This window comes from Petaurus breviceps, unplaced genomic scaffold (assembly GCF_028583685.1).
Source record: "Petaurus breviceps papuanus isolate PSGF00001 unplaced genomic scaffold, PetGlider_PUasm1.0 90731, whole genome shotgun sequence".
NCBI lineage: Eukaryota > Metazoa > Chordata > Mammalia > Diprotodontia > Petauridae > Petaurus > Petaurus breviceps.
Window position 1 is genome coordinate 7,603,932 of NW_027187325.1, and position 20,200 is coordinate 7,624,131.

General features: G+C 38.2%; 1 protein-coding gene across 5 annotated transcripts in view; it reads left to right on the forward strand.

Moving 5' to 3' along the window:
- LOC138145255 (CLIP-associating protein 1-like) overlaps window positions 1-20,200 on the forward strand; it is a 204,486-nt gene that overhangs the window by 23,937 nt on the left and 160,349 nt on the right. For all 5 annotated transcript variants that reach the window (XM_069066896.1, XM_069066895.1, XM_069066893.1 and 2 more), the window contains exon 2: window positions 15,978-16,461. In XM_069066896.1, coding sequence (XP_068922997.1) covers window positions 16,267-16,461 — 195 coding nt within the window. In that variant the 5' untranslated portion in view covers window positions 15,978-16,266. The remainder of the gene's footprint in view (window positions 1-15,977; window positions 16,462-20,200) is intronic.

The following is a 20,200-nucleotide window of genomic DNA, read 5'->3' on the forward strand; positions in this document are numbered from 1 at the left end:
CCATTGGTTTAATTGTCATGGCTGGGTAGATGCCTTCCAGGTTTATATATCCAGTGGTAACCTCCCTCCTGAACACCAGTTGTACATCTACAGATGCCTGTTGAGTATTTCAGTAAGTATTGGTATCCCAAACTCAACTTGCATAAAAGAATTCATTATCTTTCCTCAAAACCATTTGTCTTCCAGACTTTCCTATTTTTTGTCAAGCATTACTTCTGGTCGCTCAGATTGGAAAGCTTGAAGGCGTTCTCAACTCTTCGTTCTCACTCCTCCCTTCTCCAATCATTGCCAAGTCTTTTAGACTCTTCTCTCTCATTAGTCCCATTATTTTTACTTACAGAGCCACTCTCTTTATAAGACCCCATCACTTCTCACCAGCATTATTCTAATACTTCCTAATCAATCATCCTGCTTCTTGTTCTGTTCTATCTTTCACTCTGCTGCCAAATTGATATTCCTAAAACACAGGTCTAATCATGTCACTCTTTTGTTCAATAAACTTCCATGACTTAGGACCATATTTGGATTTTTTGGCATGTAAAACTCTTTCCAACCTGGCTCTAGGCTACCTTTTCAGTCTTATTAATCATTACTTCTTTTCACACACATTCTATAGTCCTAGCTTTTTGTTTTACCTTCCATGTGACCCTACATTTCTTGTCCCCCTGCCTTTGCACTTATTGTCTTATGTCATAGATGGACTTTTTCTGCACCTTTGCTTCGTAGAGTACCTGATTTCTTCACAAGCTTGGTTAATATGCCACTTAAAGGAGGCTTTTTTTCTATTCTCTCCCCCAGCTGCCAGTGCCTTTCCTCAGAAATTACTTTGGATTTATTTTGTATATGCTCCTTTATGTATATGCCTTTTCCCTTAGAGCATATAAGCTTACCTGGGGAAAGTATGGTTTCGTTTTAGTCTTTGTAACCTCAGCACCTGACACAGTGTCTGGTACACAGTAGACAGGACATTTCATGTAGTGCCAGAAGGTAGGAGTGAAACAGATATCAACAGAGAACAAAGGAAAGGTTTTAAAAATGGATGCTTATTGATATCTTTTGTTTTTACATTGCATCGTTTCTCCCATTTTCATCCCCTTCTTTCTTCCTAGAGAGGGATCCCTTTTAACAAAGTGTTTTTTTTTTTTTAATGAAGACAAGTTCAGCAAAACTGATCAACACTTTGAAAAAGTTTGACTTTGTTTAAGTATTTGACACCTGTGAACCATTATCTCCATAAAGGAGCAGAGGAGAGGGAGGTGCCTTCTTATATCTCTTTTTTAGGATCAAGTTTCTTTTTTTAACATTTAGATTTAATCATTTTTGGTGGTTGTTCTTTCCATTTACATTGTTATAGTTCTTATGTATATTGTTTTCTTTGTTCTGCTTATTTTGCTTTATATCAGTTCTTGTAAGCCTTCCAGTTCTTTTTTGTATTCATCATACTTGTTTCTTATGGAGCAGTACGATTCCATTACAGTCATATATCACAATTTGTTTAGTAGTCAGTGGGCATCTACTTTGTTTATAGTTCTTTGCTTCCATAACAGATGCTGCTATAAATATTTTGATGTTTATGGAGCCTTTCTTTTTGTTAATGACCCCATCAGGGCTTATGGTTAGAGACAAAAATAGCTGTGTAAGATATATGGACATTTTTGTCATTTTATTTGCATAATTCTAAATTGCTTTCCAGAATGAGTGTACTGATTCAGTTTCGTCCACAATGTGTAAGTGTACCCTTCTTTCCATACCTTCTTCCCAGTCCTTCTTCCCAGTATTGCACATGGGAATTTAAAAATAGAATGAAGATTCAGGAAGACACTATGGAAGGGGATGAGGAGAAGAAAATAAGGAGTGGGGTGGGTTGAGGGAGATAAGGATGAAAGTATGGGGAGAGAGGTAGCAAGGGAAAGGAATTTTTACCTGGACAGTGGTGTTAAATAACAGGAACCTGTTAGTAAATATTTATTAAGTTCCTGTTGTGTGGAAGGTGCTATGCTAAGTGCTAGTAATACAAATAAGATAAAAGGCAGTTCTTACTCTGAAGGAGCTTACAGTCTAACAGGGGAGACTACACAACAACTAAATATAAAACAAGCTATATTTAGGTTAAGTTGGAGATACTTAGAGGGAAGGCGCTAGAATTAAGGGGATTTGGGAAAAGCTTCCTGTAGAAAGTGGGATTTTTGTTCATTGGGAAGGTGATGTCATGACTTGCAAGTGAACTGTATTTAAGTGAGGGAGGGCTGTGCAAAGTCACCAGCCTCACTTTCTCCTCCAGAGCCATCTGGCCTGGTGGCAAGATATGTAACAGGATGACTGGACATGGCCCAGGATGCAGTAGGAGACATTGGCCTTTTTAAGCCGAGGTCTTTCCAAGATCTCAGTTTGGCTGAGGCTATGCCCATTCATTGATTAAGGCTAAGCAAAAAATGAGGCAAAGAATGACCTCTTTTACCTAGTCAAAAAAACCAAACCCAAACAACAACCAAAACCCTTATTCTGGGAGGGGATGTCAGGGTTTCTGGCCAAAACCGAAACAATTACTATTTACATTCATGCTGAGCCATCATAGCTGTGACTTGAAGGAAACCATGGAATCCAGGAGGTGGAAATGAAGAGGGAAACATTCCATGCCTGGGGGATACCCAGTGAAAATGCTTAGAGTTGGGAGATGGAGCATCTTGTTCAGAGAGCAGCAAGGAGGCCATTGTCACTGATTGAGGAATACACAGGATGAGATGTAAGACTGGAAAGGCAGGAAGGCAAGGTAAGTTATGAAGAACTTTGAATTTCAAACTAGTGTAGCAGTTCAGTGGGGATTTATTAGTTATAGGACAGTTAGAGGATAAATTGGTTCTGATCTGTTCTTTGGTTTGTTGGCTTGTTGTAATAGTTTTAGATGCATCTGCTGTCTCTGGTTTATTTGAAACTGGGAAAGACTGGATGTTGTGAGGTTGAAGAGAGTGAATCTTTACTTAGGTTTCACAGCTCCCTTAGCTTTGGGGTAAAAGGCCTAAGGATAATTGAAGAGAAGGGAGAAGAGAAGCAGAAACAAAGAAGTGAAAGAAGGGTAAGAGAAGATGATACTTCTAGTATATAGGACACAGTAAAGTTGTGTGTGTGTATATGTGTATGTGTGTATTAACATTGCTTGTATTTTATTCATGGTAATTGCTACTATAGTATGTTTGCTACAAACAAGGATGCAAACTCTTGACTTTTTTTTGGTTTCTATAACCTCCCTCCCCACCCCCCCTTTCCCCAAAGTGGAAGATTTAGTATTAATGTGTACTACATTTCTGGCTTTAGTTGGCCTTTCTGTTTACCCAAATTCCTGCATGATATTTCCAGGGGAGTTCTGGGATGTGGTTGTTGATTAACTGGGGCCAACAATTACTTTATATTTCTTGATATTTAAGTGAGAAAGTATTTCAGGTCTTTGCTGCAGGTCTAAATGCTTCATTTCTAGTTTAACCTCTTGTTATGTTCTTCTCTGTTTCCAAAACCTGGGTCATAACCAGTTTAACCCTTGGATATTTATTTTAAATGAAGTATCTGTCATGTTCTGTCATTTCCCTTGCTTTATATCATACATTCAGTGCTTAGCATAGTGATTTGTCACGTTATAGGCCTTAATAAATGCTCTTTGATTGATTTTTCAATAGTAATCCAAAAGTTTTTTCCTAACAGAATCTTTAGTAGGAAATCCTAATTTAGATCTATATCATGAAAAAAATACAAGGTGAGGGAAGGTATTCAAAGCCTTCTATTATCTGTTTCTAACCTTTCCAACTTTATGTTCCATACAAGAATCTTTTTTTTTTTTTTTGGCTTTCTGGAAGGTAATTGGGGTTGAATTGCCCAAGGCCACACAGCTAGTGAGTGTGTTAAGTGTCTGACTCCTGGGCCATTGCTCAATTCACCTCACCACCTAGCTGCCCCCATACAAGAATCTTCTGATCTAAAAAAAGTGGTCTTACTAATTTTTTCCTTGAGCACATCATGCTTATTCTCATCTTCCTGCTTTTGATTAGTATTTTCTTGGTGATTTTTCTTCCTACTAGAATGCTGAACTCAACTCTAAAGAAATCCTACCAATTTTTTAAAGGTCAGTTTAAATCCTGTGTTTTGGGTGAAGCTTCCATGACTTCTAGGTCAGTTATTCCTCCAGAATTCTTACTGTGTCATACCAAATGGTTGGCAATTGTATTGTCTTATTTGCCGTTTAGCACTTATAGAGTTTTTCTCAGTTACATAAGACTTTGAACTTGTCAAGGACTGAGACCTTATATTATTATTCACCTTTGTATTCTAAGGAGTGACTAGCTGAATAGATTTGGGATCATCAATCAGTCAACAAGTACTTACTGCTTGCTAGGCATTTTGCTAAACTGAGATGAAACCATTCATTCCCTCGAGGAATTTACATTTTTTTTTCCTTTTGGAGGGCTGCTGGGGTAAAGTAACTTGCCCAAGGTCACAAGGCTAGTATTTTTGTGTGGGTGTTAAGTGCCTGAGGCGGAACCGGAACCGAACTCAGGTCCTCCTGACTCAGGGCTGGTGCTGCGCCACCTAGCCACCCCTAAGGAATTTACATTTTATGGGAGAGATAACAATGTGCATATGTAAATGCGTATGTGCTTGCGTGTGTGTGTGTGTGTGTGTGTGTGTGTGTATTTATATTATATATAAAGAGAGTGCACCATATACAAAATCAATACAAAGTTGTATTATGATAGAGGGAACTAGCAGCTGGGGGGAGGAGGGGATCAGGAAAGACTTGAACTAGGTTTTGGAGGGAACCAGAGAACTATCAGAGATAGCTATTAGAAGGAAGAGCCTTTCATGAATTGGGAACAGCCAATGTAAAAGCATAGCGAAAGGGGATGGAGTGTTATATGTGAGGAACAGCATGAAGACCAGTATTGTTGAACTACAGAGAGTGTGGACGGGCAGAGCCTCTAAGAGAAAGGGACCAGGCTCTAGATGCCAGTGTCTAAATAAAACAAATATTTGTTTCAGATATTTAGGTTGGTAGCAGAGAGGGAGAGATTTTGCAAATCAACAAAGTGAGTATGAAATGTTTAAGAGGCTATATATATATGCTCGCTCCATTGGAGTGCTTTTGGTCTTAAAACATCTTTTGACTACCTACTCTCAGCATAAAGTCCCAAATGACTATTAGGAGAATAGATCGAGTCACTTGGAGTTTTGAAGGAAATCTATGTTTATTTGATCTTATTTTTGTTATTGCTTCAGGAAATCCTAGTTGTTTTCCCAGATTAAACATTGCCTTTGAAAGAATGAGGATTTGGGGGATCCTGATCGATGTTGTTCAAGTATTTAAAAGACTATTAATGTGGAAGAGGATTTAAATTAGTTATGCTTGGTCCTGATGGGCATAACTAGAAGCTATGGATGGAAGATAGAATAAAGAGGAAAAAGTTAGACTTGATTTAACAGAATAGTATCCAAAAGTAAAAAAGTAGCTGCCTCAAAGTAGTAGTAGATTCCCCTTTACTGGAAGTTTCTAATAAAAGCTTGGATAACCATTTGTTAGCATCGTTATAGACAGGATTCCGTAGGGACTGTTTGGACAAGGTGGCCTTTCAGGCCCCTTCTAACACTGATATTCTTTGATTCTGTGACAAAGCAGAAAGAAAACAACAGATGTGGAGATGAAGTATCATCAAAGAGGTAGGACTTTTGTTGCTGGAGTTACATTTGAAAGAAGGAATTTATAGTCTTGTCTCCCCAAGGGGTTGAGTTATTTGATTTACTGGTAGCACCTTGAATTTCACTCTTGGGAGCTCACTAAAGTACTGAAACTTAATGTAACTCCATAAGGTGCATTACTGAGGTCTTAGTGAAGAAGTTGAAGTCTGTTGCTTTCTTGATATTGTCTTCTAGTGGGTGAAGAGAGAAGATATTCTGCTTACTGTAGCTCTGACAGTCTTTTTGAATTCTTTCTTTGAATACTTTCCAGAGAGACTTTCTTTTCTCTTTACAAATAAAGTTAAACTCTGACATACATTACTTCTGACATAATGTAAGACTGGAAATAGTAGTAGTCACAGTTATTATCATTGTAATAACTATCATTTACGTAGTACTTTAATGTTTGCAAAACTCTTTGTACATGTTATTTTATCATCCAACAACTGTATGAAGTCGATGGTATTATCCTCATTTGTCAGGAAACTGAGGCTTGTGAGGTTAAGGGATTAAATTTTTTTTTTCAGTTAACAGAAATCTGCCTTCTCTCCCTTCCCCACACTCTCTCCCATTTCCTCACCATTGAGAAAGAACGAACAAAACCTATTACTTAGCCAAGCAACATAAATGTCTACATTCGCCATGTCAAAAAAAATTCTCGTTCTGCACCCTGAGTTTTTCACCTCTCATCAGCAAGTGGGTAGCATTTTTTGTTATTAGGCCTTTGGAATTGTGGTTATTATGCTCATTGTAGTACTTAAGTCTTTCAAAGTTGTTTGTATTTATTGTTATATCTCCTGGTTCTGTTTAACTTCACTTGATATCACTTCATACCAATAGCATAGTAGTATTATTCCATCATATTTCTGTACCATACTTCATTCAGATATTCTCCAGTTGATGATTATCCACTTGGTTTCCACTCCTTTGCTCCCCCAAAAAAGAGCTGCTATAAATATTCTGTACATTCTAAGTTTTTTTTGTACTGTTTTCTCCCTTAATCTGCCTCCCTCCTCTCTTTTCCCCTGTCCCTGATATTTTTCTGTAGAGTGAAATATAGTTCTATACCCACTTCTGAGCATGTGATTTTGTGTGTGTGTGTATGTATGTGTAGAGACAGACACTCTATTCATACCTTCTTTGACCAGTTAGTTAAGAGTGCAGTTCATGTGTTAGCCACTCCCTCTTCCTCATTTGTATGGATACCTACTTTTGCACTCTGATTATGAGATAATTTTTCTCTAATCTTCTCTCTTTTTCAACTAATGCACTCTTCCTTCCTGTTCCCATTCCTTCTTTCTAATTGGACTTTCTCTTTAATTCCCCTTCCCCATGATAGGGTTCAGTGCGGGACACATGTATCATTTTCCAGTTTTAAAATGTAAGCAGTTTATTGAAGTTTGCCTTTAAGCTTATTTATTCATGTGTTTATCTTTTCTCATCTCCTGTATTTGCATTTCAGAGTTTCTATGCAGCTATGGCCTTTTCATCAAGAATGCTTGGAAGTCTTCTGTTTCATTAAAGGCTGATTTTTTGGTCCATAGTTTTATACCCAGTTTTGCTGGATAAATTCTTTATGGTTGTAAGCCTATGTTTTTTGCCTTCTGCTCCTTTATAGTGGTGGTTTCTAAATAATGTGTGATCCTCTGACCACTGTGGCTCCTTGATACTTGAATTATGTATTGAGGGGGGAATGCAAGGCAGTTGAGGTTGAGTGACTTGCCCAAGGTTACACAGCTAGTATGTCAAGTGTTTGAGACCGGATTTGAACTCAGGTCCTCCTGACTCTAGGGCCGGTGCTGTATTCACTGCACCACCTAGCTGCCCTGCTACTTGAATTCTTTATGACTGTATGCAGTATTTTTTTTGGAGGGCAATTGGGGTTAAGTGACTTGCCCAAGGTCACACTGCTAATTTTTGTGTTAAGCATCTGAGGCTGGATCCAAACCCAGGTCCTTCTGACTCCAGGGCCGATGCTCTATTCACTGTGCCACCTAGCCGCCCGGTATGCAGTATTTCTTTTCTTTCACCTGGAATCTCTGGATTTTGTCTATAATAATGGAAATTTTCATTTTGGATCTTCTTTTAGTTGTTGACTGCTGTAGGTTCTTTTAATTTTACTTTGTCTTCTAGTTCTAAGCTATCTGAGTAGTTTTTATGATTTCTTGAAATAGAATTTTTTTTTTCGTTATTCCTTTCAGGTAACCCAATGATTCTTTTTTTTTTTTTTAAAGCAATTGGGGTTAAGTAACTTGCTCAAGGTTACACGGCCAGTTATTTTGTGTGGGTGCCAAGTATCTGAGGCTGGAACCTATCCCAGGTCTCCCAACGCTGGGGCCGGCAATCTTACTCACTGTGCCACCTGGCTGCCCCAACCCAATGATTCTTAAATTATCTTTCCTTGATTTGTTTTCCAGGTTGCTCTGAGATACCTTACATTATCTTCTGTTTTTCCAGTCTTTTGACTTTGTTTTATTTTTCTTGTTGTTCCATGAATTTATTAACTTCTGTTTGGTTTATTCTAATTTTCAGGGACTTTGTTTCATGGGAATAGTTTTGTACCTCCTGTTCTAAGCTGTTAATTTTCCTTCCTTAGCTCTCATTTCTTTCCCCATTTCCCCCTCTCTAGTGTTCTCATTTTAGAAATAATTTTTAACTCTTTAAAACAAACAACTCTTCATCTCTTCTGGGCTGCTTTTACTGCTCCTTTCTTTGAGTATTGAGTATTAATGTTATTCTAGGATCTCAGGAACAGCAGCTCAGGCTAGGGACCTGGTCTGATAGCTGGCCCCCTGGTCTGAGTTCTGCAAGTTCCTGATGTGGGTTTTGGACTGAGCAACCCACTTAGAGGCTGCTTGGTACATTTGGAGTTCCAGTAGACTATTGGTAGACTTACCCACTATTAGTTGTCTGGAAAACTCTGCTGTATCAAAGGGAAGGAACTGGGATTTTTACCCTAGTCATTCCATTGCAGGTTTTAGATTGACCTGGAAGCTAGAACTTCACTCCTAAGGTCCCAGCCACGGAACTATTGCTTGCTTCTAAATTTGCTCATTGCTTGGCACCCATGGTAGGCCCTCAACTACTACTTAGCTTGGAGGGCCACCCCAAAGTACAAGTCATCTTTTCAGTTTGCCTTCAGTCTGTGATTTGGAACTGGGAAGTCTGACATTGCTGCCAGTTTGCATGCAACCCTGCTTCCTACACAAGTTTACACACTTGATGCTAGTACCTGCCACCTCTTCTTGCCTTGGCACAGAGACTCTGCCCTATATTCCTGTATATTCCTGACCAGATCCCGTCCCCAATGTCTGTAGATGTGGGCTGGAAAAATGAGTCATTGTGATTTTTTTTTTTTTGATTCCTGATTAGGATCCAATATTGTGTGTTTTCTGGTGGGTGGGGGGCGGGGGGTGGAATGGAGCTTACGGTATTTCCTGCTACTCTACCATCTTATGCCTCTCCAATAACTTGCCAGGGTCACACAGCTATTAAGTGTTGGAGATTTCTTTGATGATTAGTTTCCTTGTCTATAAAATGAAGGGATTTGGTGAAATTGACCTTGATTTCCTATGTAAACCTAAAAAAGTCTCATTCTATATAAAATAGTAATTATCCCTACCTAGCGTAATTTTTTTTCTTAGGAACTTTCAAATATTTTGTACTTTTGCTATTATTTTAATCATAACAATTTTGGAAATTGCTTCCTGTAATGTTTTGTGCCTAAGTTAACCAGAACAGTGGAGATGGTGATGATTTTGAAGGGAATGAGAAGGAAGTATTCATATAACTTAGTGATTTGGATGAGCATTAATGATTAGGAGACACAGGGTGCCCTCGTAAGGTTAATAAGGAAAGTGAATTTTTTGTGTGTTGTGCCTTGTGAGCTCAGTAATCTGTCTGGTCTGGAATGTTTGATATTTTTTTGTTGCTGGCTAATTCTAAGTTTCCCCTGAGTTCTTATGGCACAATTTGTTTCCTGGACAAATATTTACTGGGAGAAAAGTCATGTGCTCCAGTGGAAGGGTTACTGCTTCAGACAGACACACCCCCACCCCCACCCCCACTACCTCAGTTATACTTAATTGAATTGGATAGATAAATACTGATAGGAATCTTCTCATTGTTTACTTAATTTGGCTTTATTTTCCTGGATGCCTCTTTCCTGGCTTTAGTACAGTCTAACCTCTTTTCAATGTGTCAGAGTAAAAAGTAGGACAAACTTCTAATAATAAAAGTTTGAAAGCCGGAAGAGAAATGACTGGAAATTCTGTTTCTCGCCTTAGGCTCACTCCTGGCTACTTGTTAACATTGGAGTTTTGAGGACATAATATAGGACTTAATTCCCTTGAATTAATGGAGTTGTTTTGGAGGAGATATTTTTTTTTCATTTAGGAGTGAATAATGGTTTGTAAGGGGAGGACAGAAAATTGAGTGTTTTCTGAGTGTTAGTTATAGTAAGAAAAGGCCCAGATTAGATTTAGAATATATAATGCCTTCTTCATTGACCTTGCCCACCATAATAGGTGTTAGGATGCAATAACTCTTGGTAACTGTTGAGCCTTCTTTTGATATTCATTATGGAAGAATAGACATTGGCTCTAGAAAATTACTGCCCAAATACTGAGACTTTACAACTTTGATCCCCAGAAGCTCAGTCTTCTTTGTTTTTGATTTGTTCAGCTTTGCCTGAAGAGAGAAGTAATATCTTTTTTTTATTTTTATTTTTTTTAAGCAATTGGGGTTAAGTAACTTGCTCAAGGTTACCCGGCCAGTTATTTCTGGGTGTGGTGCTGAGTGTCTGAGCCCGGGATTCGATCTCCAGGTCTTCTCAACACTGGAGCAGGTGCTCTTACTTGCTGTGCTACCTGGCCGCCCCGAGAGAAGTAATATCGATATACTCTCCCAAGACTAGTTTTCTGTTGCCTTCCCACAATCCTCAACTGAAAACTAGACACCAAGAAATTATTTTGTGGGGGAGCTAATTTTCTTTCTTAATTCCCCGTATTTTGTGATCCATCCATGTGAGAATTTGTTTTTTTGATGGCTTTGTAAATAACTTTAAGGTTCTGCCTCCGAAGTGAAGCAGATTTGGGACATAACCACTCTGTTATTTGGAAAAATCAAGAAGCTTTTTTTTGGCCGGGGTGGGAGAGGGGGTAGGGCGGGCGAGAAGGGGATAGTAAATATCTTTCTCCAGTTCCAGATGAGAGTAAATTTTTCTTGGGAGGAAAAGAAAGGCATTTGGTTTAAGATCCTCTGAAATCTTGGTCTTGTTTAAAAATTGATTCAATTATGGAATCTAGATGATGGAAAATTTTAGCTATTAAGAATCGATATTTTAAAGTAAAGAATCCATAATTTTGATTTATTTTTCTCTGATAATTTTATATCCTACATTTCGGTATTATGTTGGTAGGTAGTTATTTCTACAGACTAACTTCTTTGTTTTCCTCTCTTTGAATACACTAGACCAGTGGTTCTATACACTCTTAAAAATTGACTCCTCCCCAAAAGCTTTTGTAATATGGGCTATTTCTAATGATTTTTACTGTATTAGAAAGTAAAACACATTAATATTATTATGAAAATAATTTTGACTTCATGGAACCCCTGAAAGAGTCTGAAGAATCTTTAGGGATCCACCCTTCGGGAACCACTGGGCTAGACAGAATAGCCATTTACTGTGTTGCCTGAACTGCATACAATTAATTTTTTCAACAAAAGCCCAGTGTCTGCTAATGTTTGTAGCACCTACTCTATTTGGGGATGTGGCAGATACAGTTAACTTATCTGTAAAATGAAGAGTTTGCACTAAATGATTTCTTTTTTTTTGGAGGGGGGAAGGCAAGGCAATTGGATTTAAGTGTGTCAAGTGACTGAGGCTGGATTTGAACTCAGGTCTGCCTGACTCCAGGGCTGGTGCTCTATTAACTGTGCCACCTAGCTGCCCCCACTAAGCAGTTTTTGAGGCTTCATTCCTATATGAAGATTCTATGATTAATGATCCTGAGCATGAATTGCTCAGGAATGAGGAAGCTGCTTGCTCTCAGGAGGAATGACATATACATAAACAGTTAATAATAAAAGGCAGAATGAAATTGGTTTTAGGTAAGCTATAGAGGCCATAATCTTACTGCTATTCTTTTGTTTCATGTTCTCACTTTCATTCGTTTTTTTTTGGTTAGGGTCACTAGACTGCTCACTTAAGAAAATGCCATAGATAATAAGAGTTCTTGAGTTTATTAAGGCATTTTAGAAAGTCTGCACCACATTGCTTTAATAATAAAAACATTTTTGCATTTCCTAGTAACAAACCTGTACTGTAGTCAGGGCAGGTATCTTCTGTTTTTATAGGTGAAGAAACCAAGGTTAAGAAGGAATCCATCATTAGGCCAAGATTACTCAAAAGTTAAGTAATGGAGCTGGGATTTAGAACACAAGTCTCTTCTCCTTTTGCCGACCTCCCCCCCACCCCAAACCTTCCCCAAGCGAGCAATATTTACAAGTTATTGGGTAATTTTTGCCAGACTGCAAGTGCTTTTTCATTCATTTAAAAAATCAGGTTCACAAGTTCAAAATAGGGGATGTGGTGTCAGATGGAAGAGAACTTAGTGGATTGTAAGTTGAAAGCAACATGATATGGCAGTCAAAAGGTGAACAAAATCTTAAGCATTAAGAGAGGCATCGGTATACACAACTGTTGCCCTGCTCAGACCATATCTAGTATTGTGTTCAGTTCTAGGGTACCACCTTTTAAGTTGAAGAGTATCCAGAGGTCAGTAACCAGAATGCTGATGAGCCTGAGAATTGTGCTGTCTAATGGTTGGTTGAAGGAAATCAGAATGTTTAGTTTGGAGAAGAAAGGATGACTTATGAGAGAGCATGACAGCCGACATCCCTCATGAAAGGGTTGGGTTCCTTCTTTACCTCCATCTCTTTGAAAGCTGTAATGCCATGCACAGGTTTCCAGAGGACTGCTACTGTGAACAGCTTTTAAGGTTCTGATTACACAGTATGGTGAACACTATTCCATAACAAATCAAAGCAAAACGTTCACAGAAAATCAAGGTACGGCATTCACAATATTACAACTTAAAACAACACAACAACTTATTAATTAGAATTATCTCAAAGTACAATAGTCAAAGTCTTCCATTTAACTCAGTCAGTCACTTATTCAATAATCAGTTACTAAGTAATATCACAATATAGTCTCAAAGTACAATAGTCAAAGTCTTCCACTCATGGGGCAAAATCTTAATTTAATCCAATCAGTCACTCATTCAGCAATTAATTACTAAGTATCATACAGAAAACCCTCCACCCCTTAGGTCGAATAGTAAACTACAATTTCATCATTACTCAGTACCATGGAGAGGTCTTTTCATCTTGACTTGGAGCCTGTTCTCAGATTCCCTGGATCCCCTTCCATGGTCCCAGATTCTAGATTCACCAGACTGTCTTCTGGGTTCACTGGCAGACAGCTCCCAATTCCTTGACCAGCTCTCTGGGTAGTTCCTGCTCCACACTGAAGTTCACAGGGTCTGGTCCATGTTAGATCCTTCACCATTTCTGCTCCAGGGGATTCAAGGTTCAACCAAGCCACAAACAGTCTCAGCATCCCTATGTTTCCTCAGTCACCTGGGCTCCTGGCTCCTGGCTGTGGGCTCAGGGCTCAGGGCTCCTGTTTAGAAGAAGCTCCACCTCCACAAGTTCTCAGGAAATTCTGGCTGAGTTCTCCATTCTCTCTTCGGTAGCTGCTCTGCCACCAGGTGCTGGTCTCAAGAAATTCTGACTGTGCCTCTGGGGCTTTTCTTATATACACAGCATTAGCTACTTCCTGTTTCAGCCAACCCCTTCCTGTTATGTCAGCAACCGGAGACAGGAGTTCATGCCTTCTGTTTCCCTGAATAGAGGCTTGATCAATTACTAGGTGCTAAGTACCTGCCACCTTTGCCAACACAAAGGGATCTTCAAATTCAAGCTACATTACCATTACAAAAGCCAACTTTCTTTCAGAACTCAGCTTGCATACCATCTCCTACTGCATGAGGCCCTTCCTGGTCTCTGCCTTCCTCTTTTCCTGCCTGCTAGGTCCTTTCTTTACAAATTAGCTTATATGTATTTTGTATATACGTGTGTTTGTGACTTGGTTGGCTGACTGCCTCCCCTAATGTTTTCTTCAATGTAAGCTCCTTCAGGGAAGGAACTGTTTCACTTTTTTTCCTTCCTTTCCTTAAACCCCTAGCGCAATGTCTGGCTCATAAGAGATACTTAGTAAACACTCATTGTTTAAATGATTAGACGTCCTTTTCAACTCTGAAATTCTATAATTATTTTTACTAGGGGAACTTGTTACAAAGGAATTTTATAGTGAATCCTTTCATAATTCAGATAATCATCCCTTCATTTTTCTCTTATTTCCCAAGTTTAGATTTTTTTTTTCCTAATTTTTAGACTAGGTCTATGATATTCATTGCTATAGAGCATGCCTGATCAGGCAATTCCCTTAAGCAGTATAGATCAGTGCCTGCTCTGTTACTTATTGTAATACTGATGGGGTTAAGTGGTTTAAATGACTTCATCTTACAAGTTGAACATGATATCAGGTTTTCCTGACTCCAGGGCTGCCCTTTTTTCCATGGATATATATTAACATCTTATACATATCACACACACACAAGATTTCAGAAAATGTGTGTGGGGGGTACATCTGTTGTATGAGTAGCACTCCCTTACTGGGAGAGAGAAGGGCAGATATTAGATGCTAGGCTTGATCAAAATTATGGTGGGAAGAATTGAATAGATTGGTATTTCTGAAGTGGGAATTAAGAGTCACTAACTAGGGGGGCTGCTGTGTGGTGCAGTGAATAGATCACTGGCCCTAGAGTCAGGAGAACCTGAGTTCAAATCCGGCCTCAAATACTTTACACACACACACACACACACACACACACACACACACACACACACACACACACACAAACCTATCTGTGTGACCTTGGGCAAGTCACTTAACCCCAAATTGCCCTACCTTCCCCCTCCAAAAAAAAAAAAGAAAAAAGTCACCAACTATAATAACCAAGTAAGGAGATAACAGTAGTTATAACTTAGTGTGAAAAATTGTTCAAACAACAAGTTAATTAGCTAGTCAGTTTATAAGGAAAATTCAATTTAGCTAGGCAATTTATAAGGAAAATTCAACTAACCAGTTTTGGGACCTTTCCTCTCTTTCCCACATTCCTCCACCAAAGTCACAATTTTAATTCTTAGATGATTATTTTCCTAACGTGTTCTGAATTGGAATTTTTGCATCCCAAACAGCCATAGATTACAACTACTATACTGTGAATGTTTGTGAAATATTTTAATGTTTAAAAAAAGTTCCTCAAGCCCTAAGGTTGGTAACCTATGCTGTATGTACAGTGGTGTCCAACTCAGAAACAGCACCATTAAACTGTACATAAGGATCTCTGTGGGGCACATATTGAATTAGTTTTAAAATGTAATATTTGTTTTATTGTACTTTTATTTATTTTGTTAAATATTCCCCAATTACATATTAATCTGGTTCTTACACTCAAGTGTTTGACCCCTCTGTCCTACTCCCATAAAGTATTTCTCCTAACAGCATAATAATTCATCAAGTAGAGGTAGTGCTATTTTCAGTTTTGCATATTGTGATGGGTTTGGGTGGATAAGCAGACAGAGACCAAATTTCTTCTTACTTTGCGTGTGGGCAGCTTGTACACCAACATTGCAAAGACTGCAATTAGAAGGCAGGTCCCACATGGCAGATTTAAGTTAATAGGGTCAGGCTGGCAAAATGGTGTCAAATTTTTCTGTGGGAGCTGCCCCTGTTTCCAGTTCTTTGGTTATTTGAAAGCATGAACTTAAACTAGTGAACTGCCATACTTCCAGTGACTCAGACTGGTTAAAATTCAAGCTTGGAATTGTATGTTAAACTATGAGGAAAGATTGTTTTTGTGCTTACTGCATTTATATGCTCTAAAGTTCTAAAAATCGTACATTCACTATGCAACTCATCACTTTTCTTCTTTGGTATCAATGTATATCCTGATAAAAATAATAATTATGCTGTTCAGATCTGGTTGCCAAATGCTGATGTTTCTCACTCCACACGTAATTATAACTCACTCTGCAGTGTGGTTTACTCTGTCCCCTGATTTTGATGTTTCATAACATTTATGCCTGCTTAATCTCTACTGATTTTTCCTCTTTTTCTTCTTTTTCAGAATGGACTGCTGAATTATGAAGTGTTCTAGAGCCAATAGCAGAGCATTGCCGCGCTACTCAATACTGTATCTCCTGCTAGTTATTTAAATTGGACTTTTAATATCCTCCCAGCTGCTCTGGAGACACACATGGTGCATTGTTGCCATTCCCCGGATTGCATCTTGGAAACCAAGGCCCTCAGTAACCTTTGTCAAACAAAGAGGCAGCCTCCAGGAAGCCTTCCTAGTGGGGGATTCAGCCTCACTGCCCTCTAGCTTTCTCTAACCGGGGCTGTATTTGAATTCCACCATGGAGTACCGAATGGAGTCTTGCTTGGCACAGGTGTTGCAGAAAGATGTGGGGAAACGACTGCAAGTGGGCCAAGAACTAATAGATTATTTCTCAGACAAGCAGAAGTCTGCCGATCTTGAACATGATCAGACCATGTTAGATAAGCTTGTGGATGGACTTGCCACTTCTTGGGTGAACTCTAGTAATTATAAGGTAAGCTTTGCTTAAGAAGACTCTTCTGTAGGTAGTTGGGTTAAGTTATTCCATTTCTACAATCTTTCCATTAAAAACATTATATGTCAGAAACAATGTGGTTTCTTTGATACCAGTAAAGTATTATACCCAGTGATTTATAACTTTGGAATGTTTGGTACCAGAAGAAGCAGATAATTCCCTATATTTGGGTTTGTTAAGTAATATGAAATCTTTGTCCATCTTTTTAAGGAAGCCAAATGAATAGAAAAGAGACTATATATATAGGAAAGTTTATAAGCATTTGCAACCCTAAAGTTATACTACTCATTTCTTGGGAGTGATGAATGTGGGATCATAGGAGAATATGTGAATGGTCATTCATGAATGGCAAATCGTCTCTGTTGATAGTCTCTGGGGGATGGGATTGGTAATTGGATATTGAACTTTTCACCTTAAGGTTTCTGGTTAGAAGTCAGCCCAGGTCCCTGGCCAGAAATGGCAGTGATTGCCAAGAACTCTTTTGTGACCTATGTGTAATGGACTGGCTGACACATTGCAGGTTCTGGAAAGATAGATGTCACATGGTATCCTTGGGGACAATGATAGTGGGGCAGGTTCCATAATTGAACTGGCTGGGAAAGTCAACCACTTCTCCATTTCAAATACTGAGCTCTTAATAAGAAAAGAAATAGTAATGGAAGTCAAAGCTCTTGTACTCTCTGTTGTAATTCTCTCTTGTTCTTGGTTCTTGATCATTCCTTTGGTTCCTTCGGAATCCATTCTCTTGTTCTTTTTCCCTCTCCAAATTCATTGTGCTTCTAAATGTCATAGGGAAATTGGATATTTGGATATTATAAATTAACTATCACGTCCACAGATTGATTTGGGCACGTTGTAGAAAACAAGGGCAAACATATCCAGATTTTTGACTCTTTGCATTGAATTTAGCGTATGATTCCTAGTTTTATTTCTTTTGGCTTTCAAAATCCAAGTTGGATTTGGATCTTTCAGAGACTGCCTTAAAGGCAGTTAAATCATGCAGTGATAGATTACCGGACTTCTGGCCTGATTTCAGATACAGACTCAGGCATTTACTGACTGTGTGACCTTGGGCAAATCACTTAACATCTGTTTGACTTAGTTTCCTCAACTACAAAATATAGATAATAACAGCACCATCTCCCAGAATGTTTATAAGGATCAAATGAAATAATATTTATAAAGTACTTAGCATAGTACATGCACGTAGAAGGTGCTATCTAAATGTTATTGTTGTTGTTATAATTAATTATGTCTCTTTTGTGAAGATTCCTTAGACATGATCTCTTTATTACTTGATACTCTGTCTTGTGACATGGTTTTGTATGTGTTGGTCTTGCTTTCACATTGAGATTTTGAGGGGAGGGATCAAATCATGTTGCTTCAGATCTCATACAATGGTCGACACATAGTAGGTGCTCAACAAATACTTCTTGGCTAGTTTATTATGGTGGCAAAGCTGATCTTATTTGAATGAGTGTTTAATTTTGTAAATTTAAAATAAAAAGAAATGGGAAATATTTAGTCATTTAATATGTTTTGTCAACTGTGGTTTGAAGAGACTGTATTATTTTTTTCAAATAGCTTTTGAAAATGCAAAATTTCCACAAGTCTGTTTCCTTTTTTGTTTTGTTTTTCTCTTAAGGCCTAAAAGTTAATAGGAGGAAGAGTAAGGGGAAAATAATTATGTTTTATAGGAGGCAGAAAATAATTCTAGTCTTTAAAAAAAAGCACTTGTATGCTGTGCTTCATATCCTTAAAACAGAATGTAGATGAATAACCAGTTTTATGATACATTTGGCCAGGGCTTAAAAATAATTTTTCATTGACTACAAATGCTGTTTTATATTGTAGGAAAATTCCTATTTGGTATTAATAGTATTTTTGTATTGTTGTCTATGAGAAGATTTCCTCCTACTGAATGCACACAGCAGGAAATTTTTTTTTTTTGGTAAATAGTATTTTATTTTTTCCAATTATATGTAAAGGTAGTTTTCAACATTCATTTTTTAAATAAGATTTTAAGTTTCAATTTTTTTCTTTCTCCCATTCCCCCTTGTCAAGATGGCAAACAATCTGATAAAGGTTATACATGTGCAATCATGTAAACATATTTCCCCATTAGTCATGTTGTGAAAGAAGAAACAGAACAAAAGGGAAAAGCCAGAAAAAAATAAAAAAAACTGAAAATAGTACTTTTTGATCTGCTTTCAGACTCCATAGTTCTTTCTCTGGATTGGATAGCATTTTCCTTCATGAGTCTTTTGGAATTGTCTTGGATCATAGTAGCAAATTACTATTTTAAAAAAAGATGAATGAGGTTTTGTACAATTTCCCATAGGGGAGTAGTGGCATTGATAATCCAGAAGACATTTTTAGGAGGTGTGGGGAATAGATTTCACAGTATTCTTTCCCTCATATTCCCCTTCTTGACTATTTTGCTTAGGCTAATGATATTAAAACTACTTTGCTGCTGTTTAGCTAGGAAAGTTGTGATTTGCCCAGGGTCACAGAGGTAGTAAGTGACTGAGGCAGGATTGAGTCTCTGACTTCTTAGTTTCCTCATCTGTAAAATGAGGAGGCTGATCTAAAAAGCCTTAGAATTTACTTTCAGCTCTAAATTCATTGGATAATATTGCCTTCATTAGAAATATATTTTGCCATTATTATTGTGGAATCAGATTTTTCTGTCATTGCATTGACCAGAATCCTTACATTTTCTTTGCACTGCTGTGGTCATTATGTAAATTGTTCTCTGGATTCTGTTACTGTCACTCTGCATTAAGAAACTTAGGAAGATAAGTTTCTGAATTTTTCATTTTCCTTATGTCTTATGACACAGTTACATTATTATTTTTAATATTGCATTACATTCATATACTACAAATTGTACAGTTCTTCCCAGTTGTTGGAAACCTACTTTGTGTCTGGTCTTTTATTATCACAAAAAATAAAATATTTTTGTTTACATAGGAACTTTTCCTTCATCTTTGACCTTCAGGGTATAAGCTTACTGCTAGTGTCATGGGGTCAATGCAAATATGCTGTTTAGTACCTTTTTTAGTGCAATGAATTTCATTTTCAAGAGGAGAAAACCAAGTCTAAAGTAGGTTAAAAACAATTTGGCAGATATTTGATGGGCAACTACATGTTTGATGTTGTGCTAGGCACTATGGGGTCCTAAAATAGTTCAGGGGTTTCTTGATCTTTAGGAGGCATCTCTTGTAGACACTCCTTAGTCTTAGTCTCCTGTCCGGGGTTCAAGGTGAAAAAGGGATGTGAGAAAAAAGCTACCATGTTGCTGTCTCATTGCCCCTGTTGCATTGCTCCTCACCTTGATTGGAGGAGGGTGAGGCTTGAATGGAAAGAACAGCAGTTGAAATAGGAGACTATAATAAACGGAGAGAGGCTAAAACTTGCAGGCTTCTAGACTCCTGAGTCGTATCAAGGCTCCATGGAAAGAAAAGAACGTTCCACACACAGCAGCCGCTCCCTCCCTCCCTCTCTGAGCTCAAGGCTCATCAGGTTGGGGCAGCGAGGCTCACTGTGCAAATAATCAAAATCAAGGCTCTGTTAATCAGTTGGATTTTCCTATGTAAGAGTTTAGCTATGCCCTTGGGAGCTAGTTAGAAGGAGGAAAGACTCACATGCATGGAACAGCAGTTAACAGCATGGCTAGTAAATATTGAGGAGCTAAATGATGTGGTACAGACTGACT